Source organism: Bos indicus x Bos taurus, chromosome 6 (assembly GCF_003369695.1).
Source record: "Bos indicus x Bos taurus breed Angus x Brahman F1 hybrid chromosome 6, Bos_hybrid_MaternalHap_v2.0, whole genome shotgun sequence".
Taxonomy (NCBI): Eukaryota; Metazoa; Chordata; class Mammalia; order Artiodactyla; family Bovidae; genus Bos; species Bos indicus x Bos taurus.
Window position 1 is genome coordinate 67,483,675 of NC_040081.1, and position 20,652 is coordinate 67,504,326.

Here is a 20,652-nt window from a genome sequence, read left to right on the forward strand (position 1 = left end):
GGATTCTCCAGGCAAGAATACTGAAGTGGGTTGCCATGCCCTCCTCCAGCGGATCTTCCCAACCCAGGGATCAAACCCAGGTCTCCCACATTGCAGGACTGGATTTTTTATCATCTGGGCCACCAGGGAAGTCCATGTCCCTACATACATACATCCAGATACAAAATAACCAGTTGTGATTAAGTGCTGTGATGGTAATAAAGGAGGTATAGTGACAGAGAAAATCAGAGAAGGCCTAGATAAGATAGAGTGATCAGGGAGATGGCCACTAACAGGGAACAATATCAAATATGAAATCTGTTCAGCAGTGGACCTTCTTCTGAAGAATGAATTTTATGGTTAATCCCCAAAAGGAAATCAGACTGAAATCAAAGTAACTCTGGCTGACCAGGGTTAGAGTATCAGAGCCCTCGCCACTTGCCTGAGGAGATTCTCAAAGAATCCCTGAATGACTAATAGGCCCCCACAAAATACTGAGGTCTATAACTGGATGCCGTAGAAGAGGTCTGATCAAGAACAAGGTCAGACAGACCAGCCTGATTAGTGAAGGGGAGAATGGACTTGAGGAGAACACAGTGAAAGCTGATGGGCTGTCTAAATTGCTTAGGTAAGGGGTAAGGACTAAAAAGATAACTAGTATACATATTTAGTGGCTTCCCAAGTGGTGCTAGTGGTGAAGAATCTGCTGCCAAAGCAGGAGACACAAGAGATGCAAGTTCGATCCCTGGGTGGGAAAGATCCCCTGGAGAAGGAAATGGCAACTCACTCTAGTATTCTTGCCTGGAAAATTCCATGGACACAGGAGCCTGGCAGGCTAGTCCATGGGGCCGCAAAGAATTAGACCCAAATGAGCACACACATACTTAGAATAACTCAGAAAAGGGCAATAAAAATGGGACTAGGAAGACAGATTCCATTTTTTCTGAATAGGTACTTCTTGATGGACCTGGTGACTGTTAGCATAGGGAAAAAAAGAGGCAAACCTAAATAGTAAAAAAAAAAAGTGACCCCTATACTTAGGTGACTGGGTGGACAGTGGTAGTAAACATGGACCGGCAAGGGGTGGTTTGCAAGGGGTAACAAGGAGAGTTTGGGCAACATAAATCTCAAGTCTAAAAGAGGCATCAAGGCTAGAAGCAAGAGAAGAACAAAGATGGAAGTATACAGACAGCCACTCTCACAAGTTCTCCAGGTTCTCCATTTGTGAAGGGCGTAAACAGAGTTCACTATCTCCAAGTACATGCTAGCCAATACTAACCACAAACTAACAAATTCAGCTGAAACCAAGAAAAATAAAAACAATCAGGAGACAATAATTTAAAAATGAAATAAACAAAGGAGTAATGATGGGACTCTTCCCCTGAAATATGAGGACCAGAATTCCATCTAGATTTCTGGAGAGAAAGGATTCAAGTCGTGACCAAATAAACTACTTATTTTAGAAGTATAAATCAAGTTTCTGAATTAATGGTCATACAACAGAGTCTCTAACAAAAATAAGCTTCAGACAATGTCACAGATTAGATCAATGCATTAGTGTATTCACAAGTTAGCAGCATAAAAGCAATAAAGAAGCTTTTTAACTAAGCTCAATAACTTGGAGAGTGGTTATCTATACATCAATATATTATTCAAGAATGCCATAAGGTATAATTACTGTTACCTTCCTGACACAGGGCATTGATTAATAGCCCAATTTATTCCTAGCCTTGAAGTTCTTTTTATATATTTCACACGTTAAAACAAAAAAATTGCTTCCTCTGCTTAAAATGAAGTAGTCCAGACCCTGTAATCATACTTTCTTCTCTGCCCTCAAAAACCATACAAATTTGCTATCATTTGGCCCAGTGCTAAGACATTATTATTTCTTGAATTAAAACAAAAATCTATTTTTGAATATTTAAAACTGATTCCTGAGTTCCTTAAGAACTCTAGACACTAGAAATTAAATGTAATTGCCTGAAATTGTTTTTGGAAAATACAGGTGAAAAAAATCCAGATACAAATTTTCTAGTCAAAAGGTTATTGGATTTATATTTTTTACAACATGCACAATGTATATTCATTGCCCCCAAAGAAACTAGAATTCTTAATACTAAGATACTTTCATTGTCAGTACAGGATATACAGATGTACTGAGAAGAAAAAAGAGGATATGCATTATAACTGGTCAATCCTACTGGGAAAAATCACTGCACATGGTGATTGCAGCCATGAAATAAAAAGACGCTTACTCCTTGGAAGGAAAGTTATGACCAACCTAGACAGCTTATTAAAGAGCAGAGACATTACTTTGCCAACAAAGGTCCGTCTAGTTAAGGCTATGGTTTTTCCAGCGGCCATGTATGTATGTGAAAGTTGGACTGTGAAGAAAGCTGAGTGCCGAAGAATTGATGTTTTTGAACTGTGGTGTTGGAGAAGACTCTTGAGAGTGCCTTGGACTGCAAGGAGATCCAACCACTCCATTCCGAAGGAGATCAGTCCTGGGTGTTCATTGGAAGGACTGATGCTGAAGCTGAAACTCCAGTACTTTGGCCACCTCATGCGAAGAGCTGACTCATTGGAAAAGACTTGGATGCTGGGAGGGATTGGGGGCAGGAGAAGGGGACGACAGAGGATGAAATGGCTGGATGGCATCACCGACTCGATGGACATGAGTTTGAGTGAAGTCCGGGAGTTGGTGATGGACAGGGAGGCCTGGCGTGCTGCGATTCATGGGGTTGCAAAGAGTCAGACACGACTGAAAAACTGAACTGAACTTAACTGACTGGGAAAAACAGGTAAAATTCTATGGACCATAATTGAAGGTGAATTTAAAATGTATTGCCCAAAGAAGAACTTTTTTGAATGTGAAAATGGGCACTAGCTAGTAACAACATGTCAGAACAGAGATGTAAACCATTAACTGGCCAAGGTCAATGGAGACCAATGGTCACGTTCTCCATGAAGCACCATCACAAAGCAAAGGCTCATGACTTCCTGTCAACACTTGTCTTTCTGAATTTTTCTCACATTGTCAGTAGCACAATAAGTTTTCAATGAACTAGAAGTTTTTATTGTTAGAGCCACTTTTTTAAAACCATCCTTACTTTTAAAACAAAAGGGTGAGTTGGCAAGGCTGTAATAAGGAATACGAAAGGAAAGGAAGTACCAAACTGCAGAAGCAACCAAATGTAAAGACAAAAATTACACTTAGGAAGTAGAGTACCAGCAGTTTTAGGAAGATGAAGAGATTGTTTATTGTAATTAAATGGGAAAGCCTAAAACCCAGGAAATGTTTATGAATGATCAATCTTAATCACAATGTATTATATTATATTAAAAACTAATTTGGAAGAACCTACCTTCCTAACATTAATATTCTTTAAAACCTCATTCTAAACCTTGTAAATCAGAACCCACTTCTTTATAAGATTCCCTAGGTCATTCTTACGGAGAAGGCAATGGCACCCCACTCCAGTACTCTTGCCTGGAAAATCCCATGGATGGAGGAGTCTGGTAGGCTGCAGTCCATGGGGTCGTTAAGAGTCAGACGTGACTGAGTGACTTCACTTTTACTTTTCACTTTCATGCATTGGAGAAGGAAATAGCAACCACTCCAGTGTTCTTGCTTGGAGAATCCAAGGGACAGGGGAGCCTGGTGCGCTGCTGTCTATGGGGTCGCACAGAATCGGACACGACTGAAGCGACTTAGCAGCAGCAGCAGCAGGTCATTCTTAAGCACAGTAAAGCTTAAGAAGAGCTAATTTTAAGATATATTTATATAAAATATAAGATATACTGATATAAAATTATCTTGCTTGTGTCATTTTTAGCACATCTTATTTAAAAATAATAACAAATATTTATTTAGAAATAGAGATTAACAAAATTCAGAGCCCTAAGATATAATAAATTTTCTGCATTCCTTATAAAGAACTTTTTAGAGTTTTTTTTAAAGTTTCTAGAAATATATGCCAGTTTATACTTCTTGAGAACAGCATAAGAGATCTTATCGGATGGCTTACCTAACCTTAAATAATCACTCTTTAGAAACAGAAAATTCTGCCAAAAATGTATGTGTGCGTGCTCAGTCATGTCCAGCCCTTTGCAGCCCCATGGACTGTAGCCTGCCAGGCTGCTCTGCTCATGGAATTTTCCAGGCACAAATACTGGAGTGAGTTGCCATTTCCTACCCCAGGGATCTTCCTGACCTAGGGACTGAATCCATGTTTCTTGCATCTCCTGCACTGGCAGGCAGATTCTTTACCACTAGCACCATGTGGGAAGCATCAAAAGTTTAAATAAAAGTAGACTTTAAAACTCAGTTAATGTGCCAATAATTTACATCTATAATATCTAAAATTATTTTATATTATTACTTAACAGTTTGAATAAATCAACGATAGAATGTTTACTTTGCTGATACGGCGTTTGGAAAAACAATTCTCAAAGGCGGACTGATCCCCATCTTGATCACCATCTGTCTATAAAGAATCCTTGTGTTTCTAAAAAAAGAAATATGCAATGAATTACCTTTAGAGTTAATTTATTCTATTTTAAAAATGACTAGGTTTAAAAAACTTTATGGCTAAAGTAAGGCAAGGTGCATATTCTATTTACATATGTAGCAGGATGGGATGCTAAAGGTGGCTGGAAAGTACAGGGATAGCCTAGTAGACAATGAGTTCCATTATGGAAAGGTCCATAAAACAAGATTATTGATAAAAAGCAACTATTTTAGAACTCCACATCAGGGTATTAAGGGCATACAGGAAATCTGTTAAGCCAACAATTGTTATCTTTAAAGAATGAACCATATGGCCTTCCACAAATAGAGACTCACAGATTTTTTTTTTAACTGAAGAATCTTTAGAGATCATGAAACATAGTCCCTCAAATCTTAGATGAGACAACTGAAGCCCAGGGAGGATAAATGATATAATTGGATCCAAATCAAATTAATGAATATTTAATGAATACCTACTGTGGATAACACACTATTCCAAGAGTTACAGAAACTAAGTTTAACAGTGGAGCCCTTCTTCAAGCGGTCCATTCTCTACTTCCCAGGTAAATCACCTGTATGTAGCTCTCTGATGTTAGCAATATCCTTTTCCATATTCTAGCTTAGAGCTGGAACACTTAGGTCCCTAGACCAAATCTGGTTCATCGCTTGATTTGTAAAGAAAGCTGTACTGAAACACAGCCACACACATTCTTTCACATTTCATCCAGGCTTCTTTTTTTCTACAGAGTCAAAGCTAAACAGTTATGACAGAGACTTATGGCCCCCAGATCCTAAAATATTTACTACCTGGCCCTTCCCAGAAAAGGCTTGCCAATCTCTATTCTAGATCACTTTTTGCTTTGATTTGAAGGGTGTTTTTTCCCCCACCTTTTTTCCTTTTCAAACTAATGGAAGGCTGGTTTTGCCTCAGGAACCACTGCCCACTGAGCAATGTGCTAGATGGTTTTGAAGGAAAAAGTCAGTGAGCTAAATATGGCAACTGACAGCAGCTCTCCATAACAAGTGAAAACTTGCTCTGGCACATAAAGGAGAAGAATCAAAGGACAGAAGACTCTTAACTTTCAACAAACATTTAATAAGTGCTTACTAAGTGCCTTCCATGGGGCTAAGCTCTGGGGCTACCCACATAGATAAGACCAACTTAGTTCTCAAAGAATTCACTACCTAGAAAAAGAAGCAACACTTTTATATTAAATGGAATAACAGAAGCTAGTGGACAAAGACAGAGAATAGTTAACTGAAGTTAGGGGTGACAGAAACTAGTTAACCCCAAGGACAATCACACAGAGACTTCTATTCCCCCTACCGAGTTCCAGCTGCAGGAAGTAAGCATGATTAGAAGCTTATATCTACGGATTGTTGCCTCAACCCAAAGGCCACAACGTATAGGTGGATAGAGTTAACCCTTGGACTGGATGTTGCTTCCTGATTCCCTTTATAGCACACTTTATTTTTGTTTAAACTTTCTAGCATAATTCTTTTAGTTACATTTTAAATTTACACTCAGCTTTAGTCATCTTAACCTACTCTGCTGTGCATGTTTTAACCTCTATATTCTTTTTTGAGAATCTTCCAATATAGACATTATTTTTTATCAGTTTTTCACCTTTTTATGCATTATTTCTAATATTTGTTTATATTTTTCTTATCCCCTTTTGTTTCAACTATTTTATCTTAGACATGCTATCTCCTGCCTTTTGTTTCTCTAACTGAGAATAAGCAGGAGTGATGATCAAAATAGCCACCAGGAAAGTATGGTAACTGAACAATGTAACCAGCCCAGCCTCAGAGTGGAGGCGGGTCCAGGGAACCCTGGTGTGGCGAAGACTCACCAATTAGTTGACAAAACCTGAGGTGGTCAAGGTCTTCCCTTACAGCTCAGTTGGTAAAGAATCCACCTGCAATGCAGGAGATCCCAGTTCGATTCCTAGGTCGGGAAGATCCATGGGAGAAGGGATAGGCTACCCACTCCAGTATTCCTGGGCTTCCCTTGTGGCTCAGCTGGTAAAGAATCTGTCTGCAATGCGGGAGACCTGGGTTCAGTTCCTGGGTTGGGAAGATCCCCTGCAGAAGAGAAAGGCTAAGAGGGTCCTGGGGTAGGGCAGGAGGGCTGAAACTGCAGGAGCACTTGGGGAAGGGATGTGGCTATAGCTGAATATCAACTGATAGTAGAAATTGTAGTATTTTAACAACCGGTATCACCATACCAGGGTTGATACTAGATCAACATCAGTTCTGTGATTAGGAAAACAGCAGAGTAAGTGGGATAGAGAAGAAATCATTCCAGGCCTCTTAAAAATGGAGACAGGTACATCTCTATTTCAGTTAAGTTTCTTGCAAGTCCTTTCTAAAAGGACATTACAGGCAGACTTCTAAAAGTCTTTCTAAAAGCCAAATAAGTAAAGACCCTGCCCCTAATTCTAGCCACATTTAACTGCCCCGATTTTCAAAAATATACATCCATGTAATTTGAGGAGACAGTTCAAAGTGACCCTTCTTAAAAAGTCTTAGGTGAACTTTAAAACCAGCCAAGAGAAACTACTGAAGTAATACTGTTACACCAACTTCTAAAAACCTTCATATCTGAATCACAAGACCATTTGGCCGTAGCTATTTGGAAGAGCACACATTATAGACAAAGAAGGAAAGCACAGGAGAAGGTGTTGCAACCCAAGCTCCCATGATCTGTCAGGAAGCTATAAATCACATGCTAAAATGGTTCAGAATTATGCACAATGAAAGACCTAGATCCAAATTCCTAGAATGTTTTTTATGATGGAATGCTCCAAAGATAAATTCTAGCTAAACTGATTCATCTACCTCCAAGTCAAAAATTCAAAATTCTCTGTAAACAATAATAGCCACCGTGTATGGAACTGTGTATCAATTTCATTGCCATTTTTGGTAATCTTAAAAACAATGCTACATAGAAAATATCATTCAAATTCACAGGTGAAGTCAACTGGCCTAGAGAGATTAAGTAGCCTGTTCAAGGACACATAGCCAGTCACAGTGGAGCTCAGCTCAGGTTGGATCAAAGCCCCAACTCGACTCTGTTCTCAATACTTCACTGCCTCTCTCCTCTCACACTTGGAGGTCTTTCCAATATCACTTCTCTATCATGAGAATTCTCATAGACTCAGAGAAGGCGTGAAAGTAACCACCCACAAGGCTTCTCCTACAACCTTCAGTAAGTACTGCCTGAAAAGTAACCAAAGGCCCACTTAAGGAAGCAGTCCTACTTGATTTCAGGACAAGACCCTGACACTGGGGAAGGCTGAGGGCAGGAGGAGAAGAGGGGGACAGAAGATGAATTGTTTGGAAGGAATCATTGACTCAATGGACATGAGTTTGAGCAAGCTCAGGGAAATGGTGGACAGGGAAGCCTGGTGTGCTGCAGTCTGCGGGGTCACAAAGAGTTGTGCATGGCTTAGTTACTGAAAAATAACAACAATGAAAAGCTCAGGACTTCCAAAACCCATTTGCATAAAAAAGAATTCTTGAACTCCTTCAGACACTTACACATGAAAACAAGCTATCACTTGGGTCAAATCAGAAATTCTAAAGCAGACTGAAAATGACCTGGAGCTCAAGTTCTTCCATGATACTACTGTGCCCACCAATCTTTAATGACATCTGAATTTCAAAGGATTCTCCATCTCTTTTGGTCTGTTAGCATTTGAAATGGCAAAAGAAAAACTTCACCTCGATTTTTTCACAAGACTTTCTCTAAATTCCCTATTAATAGTCTAGTCTTTGATGAACACTTAGAACACTCTTTACTCATTTCATTCCCATCTTAAAACAAACTGGTCTGCCATGGTATTCCTCTACCCAATACAGGGTGTATCAAACAAAAGCAAGTTATTCGAGTGACATAAAATCTAACCACTGAGAGCAACGGTTCGACACAAACAAAACTAAAAAGATCACTTATTAAGAAAATCCAGTTGGTAATAGTTAGCATCCCCCACTCTTCACTAGTCACTTCTTCACTAGTCAGTTCAGTTGCTCAGTCACGTCTGACTCTTTGCAAACCCATGGACTGCAGCACGCCAGGTTATCCATCCCTGTCCATCACCAACTCCCAGAGTTCATTCAAACTCATGTCCATTGAGTCAGTGATGCCATCCAACCATCTCATCCTCTGTTATCCCCTTCTCCTCCTGCCCCCAATCCCTCCCAGCATAAGGGTCTTTTCAAATGAGTCAGTTCTTCATATCAGGTGGCCAAAGTATTGGAGTTTCACCTTTAGCAACAGTCCTTCCAATGAATACTCAGGACTGATTTCCTTTAGGATGGACTAGTTGGATCTCCTTGCAGTTCAAGGCACTCTCAAGAGTCTTCTCCAACACCACAGTTCAAAAGCATCAATTTTTTGGCGCTCAGCTTTCTTTATAGTCCAACTCTCACATCCATACATGACCACTGGAAAAACCATAGCCTTGACTAGACGGACCTTTGCTGGCAAAGCAATGTCTCTGCTCTTTAATAAGCTGTCTAGGTTGGTCATAACTTTTGGAGCCCCCCAAAATAAAATCTCTCACTGTTTGCATTGTTTCCCCATTTATTTGCCATGAAGTGATGGGACCAGATGCTATTATCTTAAAGTTTTCTGAATGTTGACTTTTAAGCCAACTTTTTTCAACTCTCCTCTTTCACTTTCATCAAGAGGCTCTTTAGTTCTTCACTTTCTGCCATAAGGGTGTTGTCATCTGCATATCTGAGGTTATTGATATTTCTCCCAGCAATCTTGATTCCAGCTTGTGCTTTATCCAGTCCAGCGTTTCTCATGATGTATTCTGCATATAAGTTAAATAAGCAGGGTGAAAATATACAGCTTTGACGTACTCCTTTCCTGATTTGGAACCAGTCTGTTGTTCTATGTCCGGCTCTAACTGTTGCTTATTTACCTGCATACAGATTTCTCAGGAGGAAGGTCAGGTGGTCTGGAATCCACATTGCTTTAAGAATTTTCCAGAGTTTGTTGTAATCCACACAGTCAAAGACTTTGACATAGTCAATAAAGCAGAAGTAGATGTTTTCCTGGAACTTTCTTGCTTTTTGATGATTCAATGGATGTTGGCAATTTGATCTCTGGTCCCTCTGCCTTTTCTAAATCCAGCTTGAACATCTGGAAGTTCACAAGTCATGTACTGTTGAAGCCCGGCTTGGAGAATTTTGATCTTTACTTTGTTAATGTGTGAGATGAGTGCAATTGTGTGGTAGTTTGAGCATTTTTAGCACTGCCTTTCTATGGGATTGAAATGAAAACTGACCTTTTCCAGTCCTGTGGCCAGGGCTGAGTTTTCCAAATTTGCTGGCATATTGAGTGCAGCACTTTCACAGCATCATCTTTCAGGATTTGAAATAGCTCAACTGGAATTCCATCACCTCCACTAGCTTTGTTCATAGTGATGCTTCCTAAGGCCCACTTGACTTCATATTCCAGGATATCTGGCTCTAGGTGAGTGATCATACCATCATAATTATCTGGGTCATGAAGATCTTTTATGTACAGTTCTTCTGTGTATTCTTGCCACCTCTTCTTAATATCTTCTGCTTCTGTTAGGTCCATACCATTTCTGTCCTTTATCAAGCCCATCTTTGCATGAAATTTCCTTGGTATCTCTAATTTTCTTGCAGAGATCTCTAGTCTTTCCCATTCTATTGTTTTCCTCTATTTCTTTGCATTGATCACTGAGGAAGGCTTTCTTATCTCTCCTTGCTATTCTTTGGAACTCTGCATTCAAATGGGTATATCTTTCCTTTTCTCCTTTGCCTTTCACTTCTCTTCTTTTCACAGCTATTTGCAAGGCCTCCTCGGACAACCATTTTGCCTTTTTGCATTTCTTTTTCTTGGGGATGGTCTTGATCACTGTCTCTTGTACAATGTCACAAACCTCCGTCCATAGTTCTTCAGGCATTCTGTCTATCAGATCTAATCCCTTGAATCTATTTGTCACTTCCACTGTATAATCATTAGGGATTTGATTTAGGTCATACCTGAATGGTCTAGTGGTTTTCCCTACTTTCTTCAATTTAAGTCTGAATTTGGCAATAAGGAGTTCATGATATGAGCCACAGTTAGCTCCCAGTCTTGTTTTTGTTGACTGTATAGGGCTTCTCCATCTTTAGCTGAAAAGAATATAATCAATCTGATTTCGGTGTTGACCATCTGGTGATGTCCACGTGTAGAGTCTTCTCCTGTGTTGTTGGAACGGGGTGTTTGCAATGACCAGTGCGTTCTCTTGGCAAAACTCTGTTAGCCTTTGACCTGCTTCATTCTGTACTTCAAGGTCAATTTGCCCATTACTCCAGGTATTTCTTGGCTTCCTACTTTTGCATTCCAGTCCCCTATAATGAAAAGGACATCTTTTTGGGGTGTTGGTTCTAGAAGGTCTTGTAGGTCTTCATAGAACTGTTCAACTTCTTAAAACTCAACCAAAAAGCATTTGGAATTTTATAACAAGTCCTACATTTTGATTTCTTCCTCCTAGGGAACTATGGTGAACACCTCAAGAGAGATATACCAGCATTCTATTTAAATGTTTATATTCCATGAAATCATTAACACTTTGTAATGAAATGAAAATGGTATCTTAATGTGAGTCTCAATTGTTTTTGTTAAAGTCATGTGAAACAGCTATATACTTAATCAGATTACCTAATCAGAGTGTTATAAAAATAATTATCAACTGTTCATTAAAGTGCAACAAAGGATCTGAAAAAGATGCAGACACATCGAAATTACAGTATTTTCCTATTGAAATATCACTCTTAATTAAAATGAAAGCAGCAAAAGAAAAAAGTACGTGTTCCTTAGTGGAACAATCAATCTTGATAGATATACTAGTGTTTTAAAAACATTTCATACATAAAAATTCAAAAACATCAAACACTGCCATGATGTAGAATAAAAGGACAGTAGCATTACTGTGTCACTTGGTAGCCAAGAAACCTCAAATAATTTGGTTAAGCCTCCCTGAACTAAAATTTTGTGTAACAACATATCTTAAAGGGTTTTCATGAGGACTTAGATAACATCTGCTTGCTGCTGCTAAGTCGCTTCAGTCGTGTCCGACTCTGTGCGACCCCATAGACGGACGCCCAGCAGGCTCCCCCGTCCCTGGGATTCTCCAGGCAAGAACACTGGAGTGGGTTGCCATTTCCTTCTCCAATCCATGAAAGTGAAAAGTGAAAGTGAAGCCGCTCAGTCGTGTCCGACTCTAGCGACCCCATGGACTGCAGCCTACCAGGCTCCTCCGTCCATGGGATTTTCCAGGCAAGAGTACTGGAGTGGGTTGCCATTGCCTTCTCCAACATCTGCTTATTTAACCAATATTTATTGAGCAACTATTATATTCCAAACCCTGAAACACATCAGTAGACAGAGCAAAGTCTATGCTCAACTTATATTTTATTTGAGGGGAAAAAGAGAGAGGTATGCACTAAATGGGTAGACAAATGAGACCATTTAAGTAACTGGTAAATTAAAGCAAGGAAACAAGACCCAGAATAATAAGGTGTTCAAATAATGTTGATACATACTCAGTTCTGCTCAATGTCCCATTATCTCTGTTCTTGGTGAATTATAAAAGTCAGCCATAATATATTTACACTCACTTATTCTTGACTATAAACAGAATGAACAACAACAAAATTAAGGTTGATTCCATCTGAATAAAAATAACCCAACCCTGGAGATACAAGGATTTTGCAGCTGTTACAATAGAAGCCTGTGAAAACACACCGCCTGATTCTTAGGATCTGACTCATAACTATGCCTAACATTCATTCTCCTTCAATGGTCAGTCAACACTAGTATATTCTGAATCAGTGAAGAGCATTTTTTCCCCACCAACTCTTATGCCTGAAGATAAATATTAATATTAATAGAATTGGCATGAATAATATCTATCAGAAAATCAGCTTTTGATTACATAATTAGGACTCTACACAAAAAGTATACAGATATTTGAGGATTTATGAATAAGATTACATAACATGAACACAGGAAAATTGTAATTCCTTTTCCTATTAAGGAAATAGTTTAGTAAATAAATGATTTACTTCTTCACAACAAATTTACAACATTATACAGCCATATAAAGTAGAGTCTCTTTACTGTAAATTCTAACTGTTAGCTAATTATTTAATCAAAAAGCTCCATTACAGTAGGAATCAGGAGGGGAAAAACAAGTTAACCTTTAAGTTAAAAGTTTTAACCTAAACATAAAATCCATGTTTATTCCCTAGCTTTCTGATGTAGTGCCAAGTCCTTGTCTCTTAAGGTGAATTTGCTGATTACTCAACTATTGTCTTTCCCGTCTAGATTCCAGTCCATGTACATCACCTATGATAACCCAGTCTCAATTTCTTCAAAGTGGAGTGGGAAGTTAAAGGGCTCTAAGAGCAAAATCCTTCTTGAACACTTCTCTGACCTATGTGTAATTTAAAACAAATTTTCTTGAGGAATTCACTTCTGTGGAGTATAACCAAAGTATTCAACTTTGTTTATACCAAAATAACTTTCTTTTCAGCCTCAGCTTTTCCTGAGTTATGTGATACCTAATTAAAATACATGATCACAGTTATAAGTATAATTGGCATAAACAAGTTTGGTTGAAAACACAAGTCTTGGTAAGCCCACAACTAAACTTGTTAGGAGCAGAAGTGGTGGCAGGGGATTTAAACGGTGTGCAGTGTACTACCAGCAATTGTTAATATATTCTACAGAGAAATAGAAGATTTTAGGTAAATTCAGTGGGTTGTTTGAGAATTTCTATCAACTTTTAAAACACCAGGTTAGTTAATGTTTAGAGAAAGTTTAAAAAATGAAAAAATTTATCAAAAGCAAAGAAAAATGTTCTTCCAAATATCAACCCCTGCAAATATGCATATTTTTTTTAAAGAAACCGTAAACATCTATAAATACTTCTGGAGTTAAAAGACACAAGGTCAATATCTATATACTGCAAACTTATTCTCAATTTGTCCTCTCACAAAAGTACAATTATCAATTCATATGATTGATCCAATCCAATCTAAATTCCTTAGAAATAACTTTTATTTTGAATGAACAATGAAAGAAGTTGGAAACAACTGACTCAAGTACAAAGCTATGAGATTACATACCAGTTTTTCTCTAAAAGAGTACTTCCTTCTTTGCACTACTGATATGAAATCTCTTCATACTCTTGGTTTCTCCTTTCATTAAATAAGCAACACTGTAACACCCTTTAGAAGAACTGTACCCAGTTCTTTGAATCACTTCTGAATAAACTATTGCATTATCTCTATCCCAGAACCACCAGCAAACAGGAGGTAAAATTTATTCACGCTGGTTCTAAGGAATCAATGTGTAGACTGGTGTTAATCATGTGCATAGACTGGTGTAAAACACAGTATCAACTTTTGAGATTAAGAAAAGGACTTTATTGGTAAAGTGAAATTTAAGAAACCAAATCTTTGTACAGATATTGCCAAAGAAGTCCATTAAATTAATTTTAATAGTCATTTCCTAAAGTTGAGATTTATTTTTGAAGAGAAAAACGAGGTAAGAGCAATTCCACAAAGGACCTGTAGCCTCTGAAACGTCAAACAACAGATTCTTCAGTTGTTTCAGTTCCATAATTTTGCTTTATTTTGACTGATTGGTAAAAATGATATACAGTAAAGAAAGTCTTTTAACTGGCAAATCGAATGCTTTTTTGCAAATTAATATAAATTATAAAATCCCATTATTATAATTTATAACATATATATTATGTCCAAAAATATGTAAAGTAGTCTTTTAAAATAAAAAAGGAGCCATATTAAACTAATGGGCATAGGATATTACATTTAAACACAGGTCCCTTATATAGGAGTTTGAGCAAGCTCTGAGAGCTGGTGATGGACAGGGAAGCCTGGAGTGCTGCAGTCCGTGGGGCTGCAAAGAGTCGGACACGACTGAGTGACTAAACTGAACTGACAGTGAAGAAAGCAATTAAATGATTCAAGATTGAAAGCTAAAGACTAAATTTCTAATAACATAAATAACTACATATACTTATATATTCATATTGCTTATTTATGCATATCTACATTATTGAACACAAAACTAACTGCTGAATGATTCACAGATTTTAACTGAAATTAAGAGTCACTTTATTTGGGGGGCTCCAAAATCACTGCAGATGGTGATTGCAGCCATGAAATTAAAAGACAGTTGTTCCTTGGAAGAAAAGCTATGACCAACCTAGACAGCATATTAAAAAGCAGAAACATTACTTTGCCAACAAAGTTCCATCTAATCAAAGCTATGGTTTTTCCAGTAGTCATGTATGGATGCGAGAGATGGACTATAAAGAAAACTGAGCACCAAAGAATTGATGCTTTTGATTTGTGGTGTTGGAGAAGGCTCTTGAGAGTCTCTTGGACTGCACGGAGATTCAACCAGTCAATCCTAAAGGAAATCAGTCCTGAATATTCATTGGAAGAACTGATGCTAAAGCTGAAACTCCAATACTTTGGCCACCTGATGAGAAGAACTTACTCATTTGAAAAGATCCCAATGCTGAGAAAGATTGAAGGCGGGAGGAGAAGGGGACGACAGAGGATGAGATGGTTGGATGGCATCACTGACTCAATGGACATGAGTTTGAATAAGCTCCAGGAGTTGGTGATGAACAGGGAAGACTGGTGTGCTGCAGTCCATGGGGTCGCAAAGAGTCAGACACAACTGAGAGACTGAACTGAACTGAACTAAGGAGTCACTAACCATCAGTGGTCTCACCTCCATTTTATACACTCAAAAGTGAAGAGTGAAGAGTATAAAAAAAATAACTTCTACTACCAGTACATTCTAGATATCAATATTTATTTCTTCTTAAAAGTTCCTTCTCTTTTCTTCTACATAATATTTTAACAGAAAGCATGGTTTCTTCTAAATATGACTCTATTTTTCAAAATGACAAGAAATAGTGTTAAGGAGAATACAAAGAAATAGGGATACTGCCCTGGGGAGCTTGAACTGAAATACCTTTGAAAGGTAACTTGGCCTTGTCTACCAAAATTTTCAATGCACACAGAGATTTATACTAAGAAGCAATCATACAAAAGCATAAAGTAATACAATAAATAGATAATAAAGTAATAAAAAATAAATGGATATTTATTAAATAATTACTTCTAATAATTTACAACTAAAGTCACTCTAAGTGTTCATCAATAAGAATAAACTATTGTATCACACAATGGAGTGCATAGTTTAAATGAGACAGAAAAATGTTTATGATGCATTAAATGAAAAAGCAAGTATTGAAACAGTTTAGATAGTAAATATCATTTTTAAATTCTATAAATAAAATGCATAAGTGCACATTAAATACACATGGAAAACAGCTATAAATCAAATTTCCAAAGGATTTAGAGAAAATCTTTTCTTTCTACTAAATATTATGTTAATTTATATGAGCAGTTAAGTATTCCCTATAATAAAAATCAATAATCATAAAGAACATTTTAATATCTTAAAGTGTTTTAATCAAAATAGTAAAGCAGGCATTTTTCATCATCTTCCTAAAGATTTTCTTTTTTAAAAAATATTTTCTAGCTACTATATGCAAATCTGATTTTTCTCCTAACACATGAGTACCATGCTCTCAAACTTTAAAATGCATTATATTCAACTTTGCAGAATTATATGAAACAAAGGTACTGTGACACAAAATAATCACAATTATATTCAAAATTGTAGGATTTTTTTTTTATAGTTCACCTCAAATACTCCTTATCTTTTAGAACAAAAGAATGGGACTTTTAAAAAAGTGATTTCTGTAACAATAGATAAAACTCAGTATCTTCTTTTTCACTTATATATGGTATAAGTTGCAACAATAACATTTTTGTCAGTAAGCATAATCAAAATATTTTCCACAATCACTAAACTGTTAACTTCATTAATGGCTTTATCTTGATCTACAGCAATCAATATTTCTCCATCTCAACTCGAAGCAATCAATATTTCTCCATCTAAATCCTAAGCAAAATTTCTGATACTAAAAACATTTATGCCAACTATATATTTACTCTATTTAAAAATTTTTTTAATATTTAAACTTTCAAATAAAGATTTATGCTCACTAGAATGCATACTTGTAAAAATAATTTCACTTTTCTAAAATACTTTTTATTAAAGGGTTGAAAACACATCTTTACTTTACCTCCTTGTTGATGTTGGTGTTTGTCATAATGACTGTGACAGAAATGGATTCCACCTTCCTGATCTATTGTCTTCTCTGATGAAAGCAAACCAAGACGTTTCAATTTCAGTAACCTTGGAGAACTTTCCTGAAAACTCTCTCCAGGGCCCAAAACCATATTTCCCAAAACAAGAGGAGGAGCAACTCTTTTCAAAAATTCCATATTAAGGTTCTTCTACATTACTGGACCCACAAGTACACAGAAAGGTTTTTGTACCAACTTCCTTGATGAGAAGGTAAGGTTCACTCTTTGTGTCAAAGAGCAAAGAAACGTCATGTGAACTTAGGTTGGTCAACTACCAGCTGTTTTGAAGCTGATTTTTAGGACATTTGCTGTTCATACTGATAAGAAGTCAAACAGCTACCAACTGTGAAACTGCACCTCATATATACATATACAAGTGCATGTACAATGGGTGGTAACAGCAATACTGAGACTATAAAATGCTTAGCATCCATCTAGTTTAACGTTTAGACTTTGAAAACCTACACTGTGATAATGTTAGGACAAATTTACTTTGGTCTGAGGTGTGTCTTATTTTAAACACACTTAACAGCTGAAATGTGAAACAGTAACTTGAATTCAAAAGATAATTCTGATCATTCCAGAAATTCACTAGCAGACTGCAGGAAGATCAAGTTTTATAGAAGGTGAAAAGGAATAATTTAAAACTATACTGTATTATGAACATCCCAATGTACTTTTACTTTTATTTTATTTTCTGCTGCTGTGGTTCTGCTTTACCTTCTGGTGGTTGTTTCATTTAAAAGTTTATCTTTTCTAATACATCTGTGGTGGTGGTGGTTTAGTCACTAAGTCATGTCCGACTCTTGCAACCCCATGGACTGTAGCCTGCCAGGCTCCTCTGTCCATGGGAATTCTCCAGGCAAGAATACTGAAGTGGGTTGCCATTTCCTTCTCCAGGGAATCTTCCTGACCCAGTAATCAAACCCAGATCTCCTGCACTGCAGACAAATTCTTTACCAATTTGTACCAATGTACTTTTAAACACACACCAAAAAAACTTCATTATAATCAATCATAAGTTATAATCTTAAAATCATAAGTTATCTACAGTAGCAAAGGAAATCTTGGGATGAATTACTAAAAAAAAAAATTGATAATTTAAAATATATGAATCTAAGAAAATAAAATTGAACAGTTTAAAGTATAAATATTTAATTCAATAAACCCAGTAATCAACCTTACATAATTTATTTCCAAATAACTAAGCATCCTATTAAATATTTTAAAATAGCAAAAGTAACTGATCCTACTGCCTTATTATAATCCAGAAGCATGATAAAATGTGCCAGTGAAAGGTACTAAATAAGACTTTGTGCACTTTAATATCTTCTTTTCTCCCTTTCTTTGCCTGCCCTCTGGTGGGGTTACTAAGTGACCAAGAAAGAAACAAAAACAAACAAAAAGGAACAGATAAGACATAAACTTCCCTAAGTAGTCAAATTGATAACTTTGAAGGATACACACTTAAGAGAAAAAAAAATCTGATTCATTTAGTGAAACACAATCTTTTTCTTCCAGCACTCAGTAGGAAGAGAAATGATCTACATATATTAAAAGATGAAGCATAAAGTTGTCTACATAGATATCAAGGAAATTGCTGTAATATAAAAACAAGTAAATTTCTGGTCTGAATTGTGATGTGCTTAGTCACTCAGTTATGTCTGACTCTTTGCGACCCCATGAAGTATAACCCACCAGGCTCCTCTGTCCATGGGGATTCTCCAGGCAAGAATACTGGAGTATGTTGCCATGCCCTCCTCCAGGGGATCTACCCAACCCAGGGATTGAACCCAAGTCTCCAGCATTGCAGGCAGATTCTTTACTATCTGAGCCACCAGGGTCTGAATAGATGAGTTTTTAATCCTTAACATTAATAAGGAAGTCAATTATTCTCTATTTCATTCACTTAAAAAATATTAAGTAAAAATCCTCTATACATAAAGCATTAATATATTATTAAGGTTCAGAGGAAATTTAGAGGATTTATTCACGCAAATCCTCTCTCATGGAATTCTACAGTAAAAAGGAGGGAAAAAAAACAAGGAAGTCAAGTAAAGGACTCAAGTTTCTTGCCCTAAAGCAAGACTATACCAACTAGAAAGAAACACTGACTTTAAAAAAATCCTTCTCAGAAGTAGATTCTCTCTTAACCCTGGAGCACAGAAGGATAAAAATTATGTGATCATCCTATTGCCAACACACTGCAAAAACAAACCGGTCAGAACCATAATCCACGTCCTTTAATAACCTAGAAGTTATCCCTGTATCTTCCCAGGTTTTTATTTTTGTTTCTTCCATCTCACCTCATTCATATTTTTTTTTTTTACAGAATTTTATGCATGTGTACACAATTTATTAATTTTGCATTCTAAGATATACACAAGGTCAGCATTTCACAAAACTTATTACTATTCCAAAAGCAGTTATCATGAAACACAGTGATTATATAAGTCAATCAAGCAAAAAGAGCATCTATTAAATTTTCTTATCATGTCATCTTTTATACTTGTTTTCAAATAGAAGCTTGAAACATGATATAGTATTAGAATAGGAAGAGAGAATTTTACTTTATAACAATGATCACTTTCCAAATATTAGACCATATATAAAAATAAAGTACTGTCACCAAAGCTCATCTGAAGGCTAGCATCTCTATCTTTTATTTATTCCAAAACAACCCCTGCAGAAACTTAACTTAAACTGAAGGACAACTGACTTATAATATTATATTAGTTTCAGGTGTACAAGATAGTGATTTGACATTTTTATACGGATAATTATGAAATGATCACCATGGTAAGTCTAGTTACCACCTGTCACACACACAGCATTACTACAATATTACTGACTATATTCCTATGCTATACATTACATCTCCATGACTTATTTTATAAGTAGAAATTTGTACCTCTTGATCTCCCTCACCTATCTCACCTATATCCCCATGCCCTCCCCTTTAGCAAGCCTGTTTGTTCTCTGTGTCTATGAGCTATTTCTGATTTATGTGTGTTACTTTTTTTGAGATTCCACATATAAGTGAAATCACATGGTATTTGTATTCCTCTGCCCGACTTACTTCACTTAACATACACCCTCTAGATTCATGCTGTCCTTTTGTTTATTTCCTCTCTACTGATATGGTCTCTTGTTCTTTAAAACTTAGTTCAAGTCCCTCGTGTCCAGCTCTTTGCAACCCCATGGACTATACATAGTCCATGGAATTCTCCAGGCCAGAATACTGAAGTGGGTAGCCCTTTCCCTTCTCCAGGGGATCTTCCCAACCCAGGGATTGAACCCAGGTCTCCCACATTGCAGGCAGATTCTTTACCAGCTGAGCCACAAGGGAAGCCCAAGAATAGTGGAGTGGGTAGTCTATCCCTTCTCCAGGGGATCTTTCCGACCCAGGAATCGAACCAGGATCTCCTACACTGCAGGCTGATTCTTTACCAACTGAGCTACGAGAGAAGCCAGCACATTGAAACTTACGTGCGTTGTTTTTCTCAGGTCCCTTTGTAGGTCTTCCTTATCTGTGGAGCCCAGGAATACAGTAGTGTGCAACAAACACATGCTGATTATGAGGGCAAGTTACCTTCATGTTTGTTCACGATATACAAGACAACCACGCATGTCACTGTTAACCTCACTGTTCTAAACTACACTTTCAGTTGGAAAAAGAAAGGGCAAGGATTAGGTGATATAGGAGAGACCACAGATTTTTCTCAGACTTCCTTCTTTCAACAAATGTTTGCTGAGTAGCTTCTTTAATAGCCTGTGCATGATGCGAATGCACTAAGGATTTATCTTCATCCCCAGGAAGCTTAACTCTCACAACTACAAGACTCCCTGTTTGGCTTGGCCAAGGCTTT

The 20,652-nt window shown here is 37.2% G+C and overlaps 1 protein-coding gene across 10 annotated transcripts in view; it reads right to left on the reverse strand.

The window, feature by feature from the left end:
* The window catches only part of FRYL (FRY like transcription coactivator), a 269,105-nt gene that overhangs the window by 176,550 nt on the left and 71,903 nt on the right, over positions 1-20,652 (reverse strand). For 4 of the 10 annotated variants that reach the window (XM_027544460.1, XM_027544456.1, XM_027544454.1 and 1 more), the window contains exon 1: positions 16,720-17,031. The exons of 2 other annotated variants lie outside the window; for them this stretch is intronic. In XM_027544460.1, coding sequence (XP_027400261.1) covers positions 16,720-16,921 — 202 coding nt within the window. In that variant the 5' untranslated portion in view covers positions 16,922-17,031. Of the gene's footprint in view, positions 1-4,397; positions 4,488-16,719; positions 17,034-20,652 lie in introns of those variants that run through there. 4 more of the 10 variants (XM_027544453.1, XM_027544450.1, XM_027544458.1 and 1 more) reach the window with 3 other exon arrangements.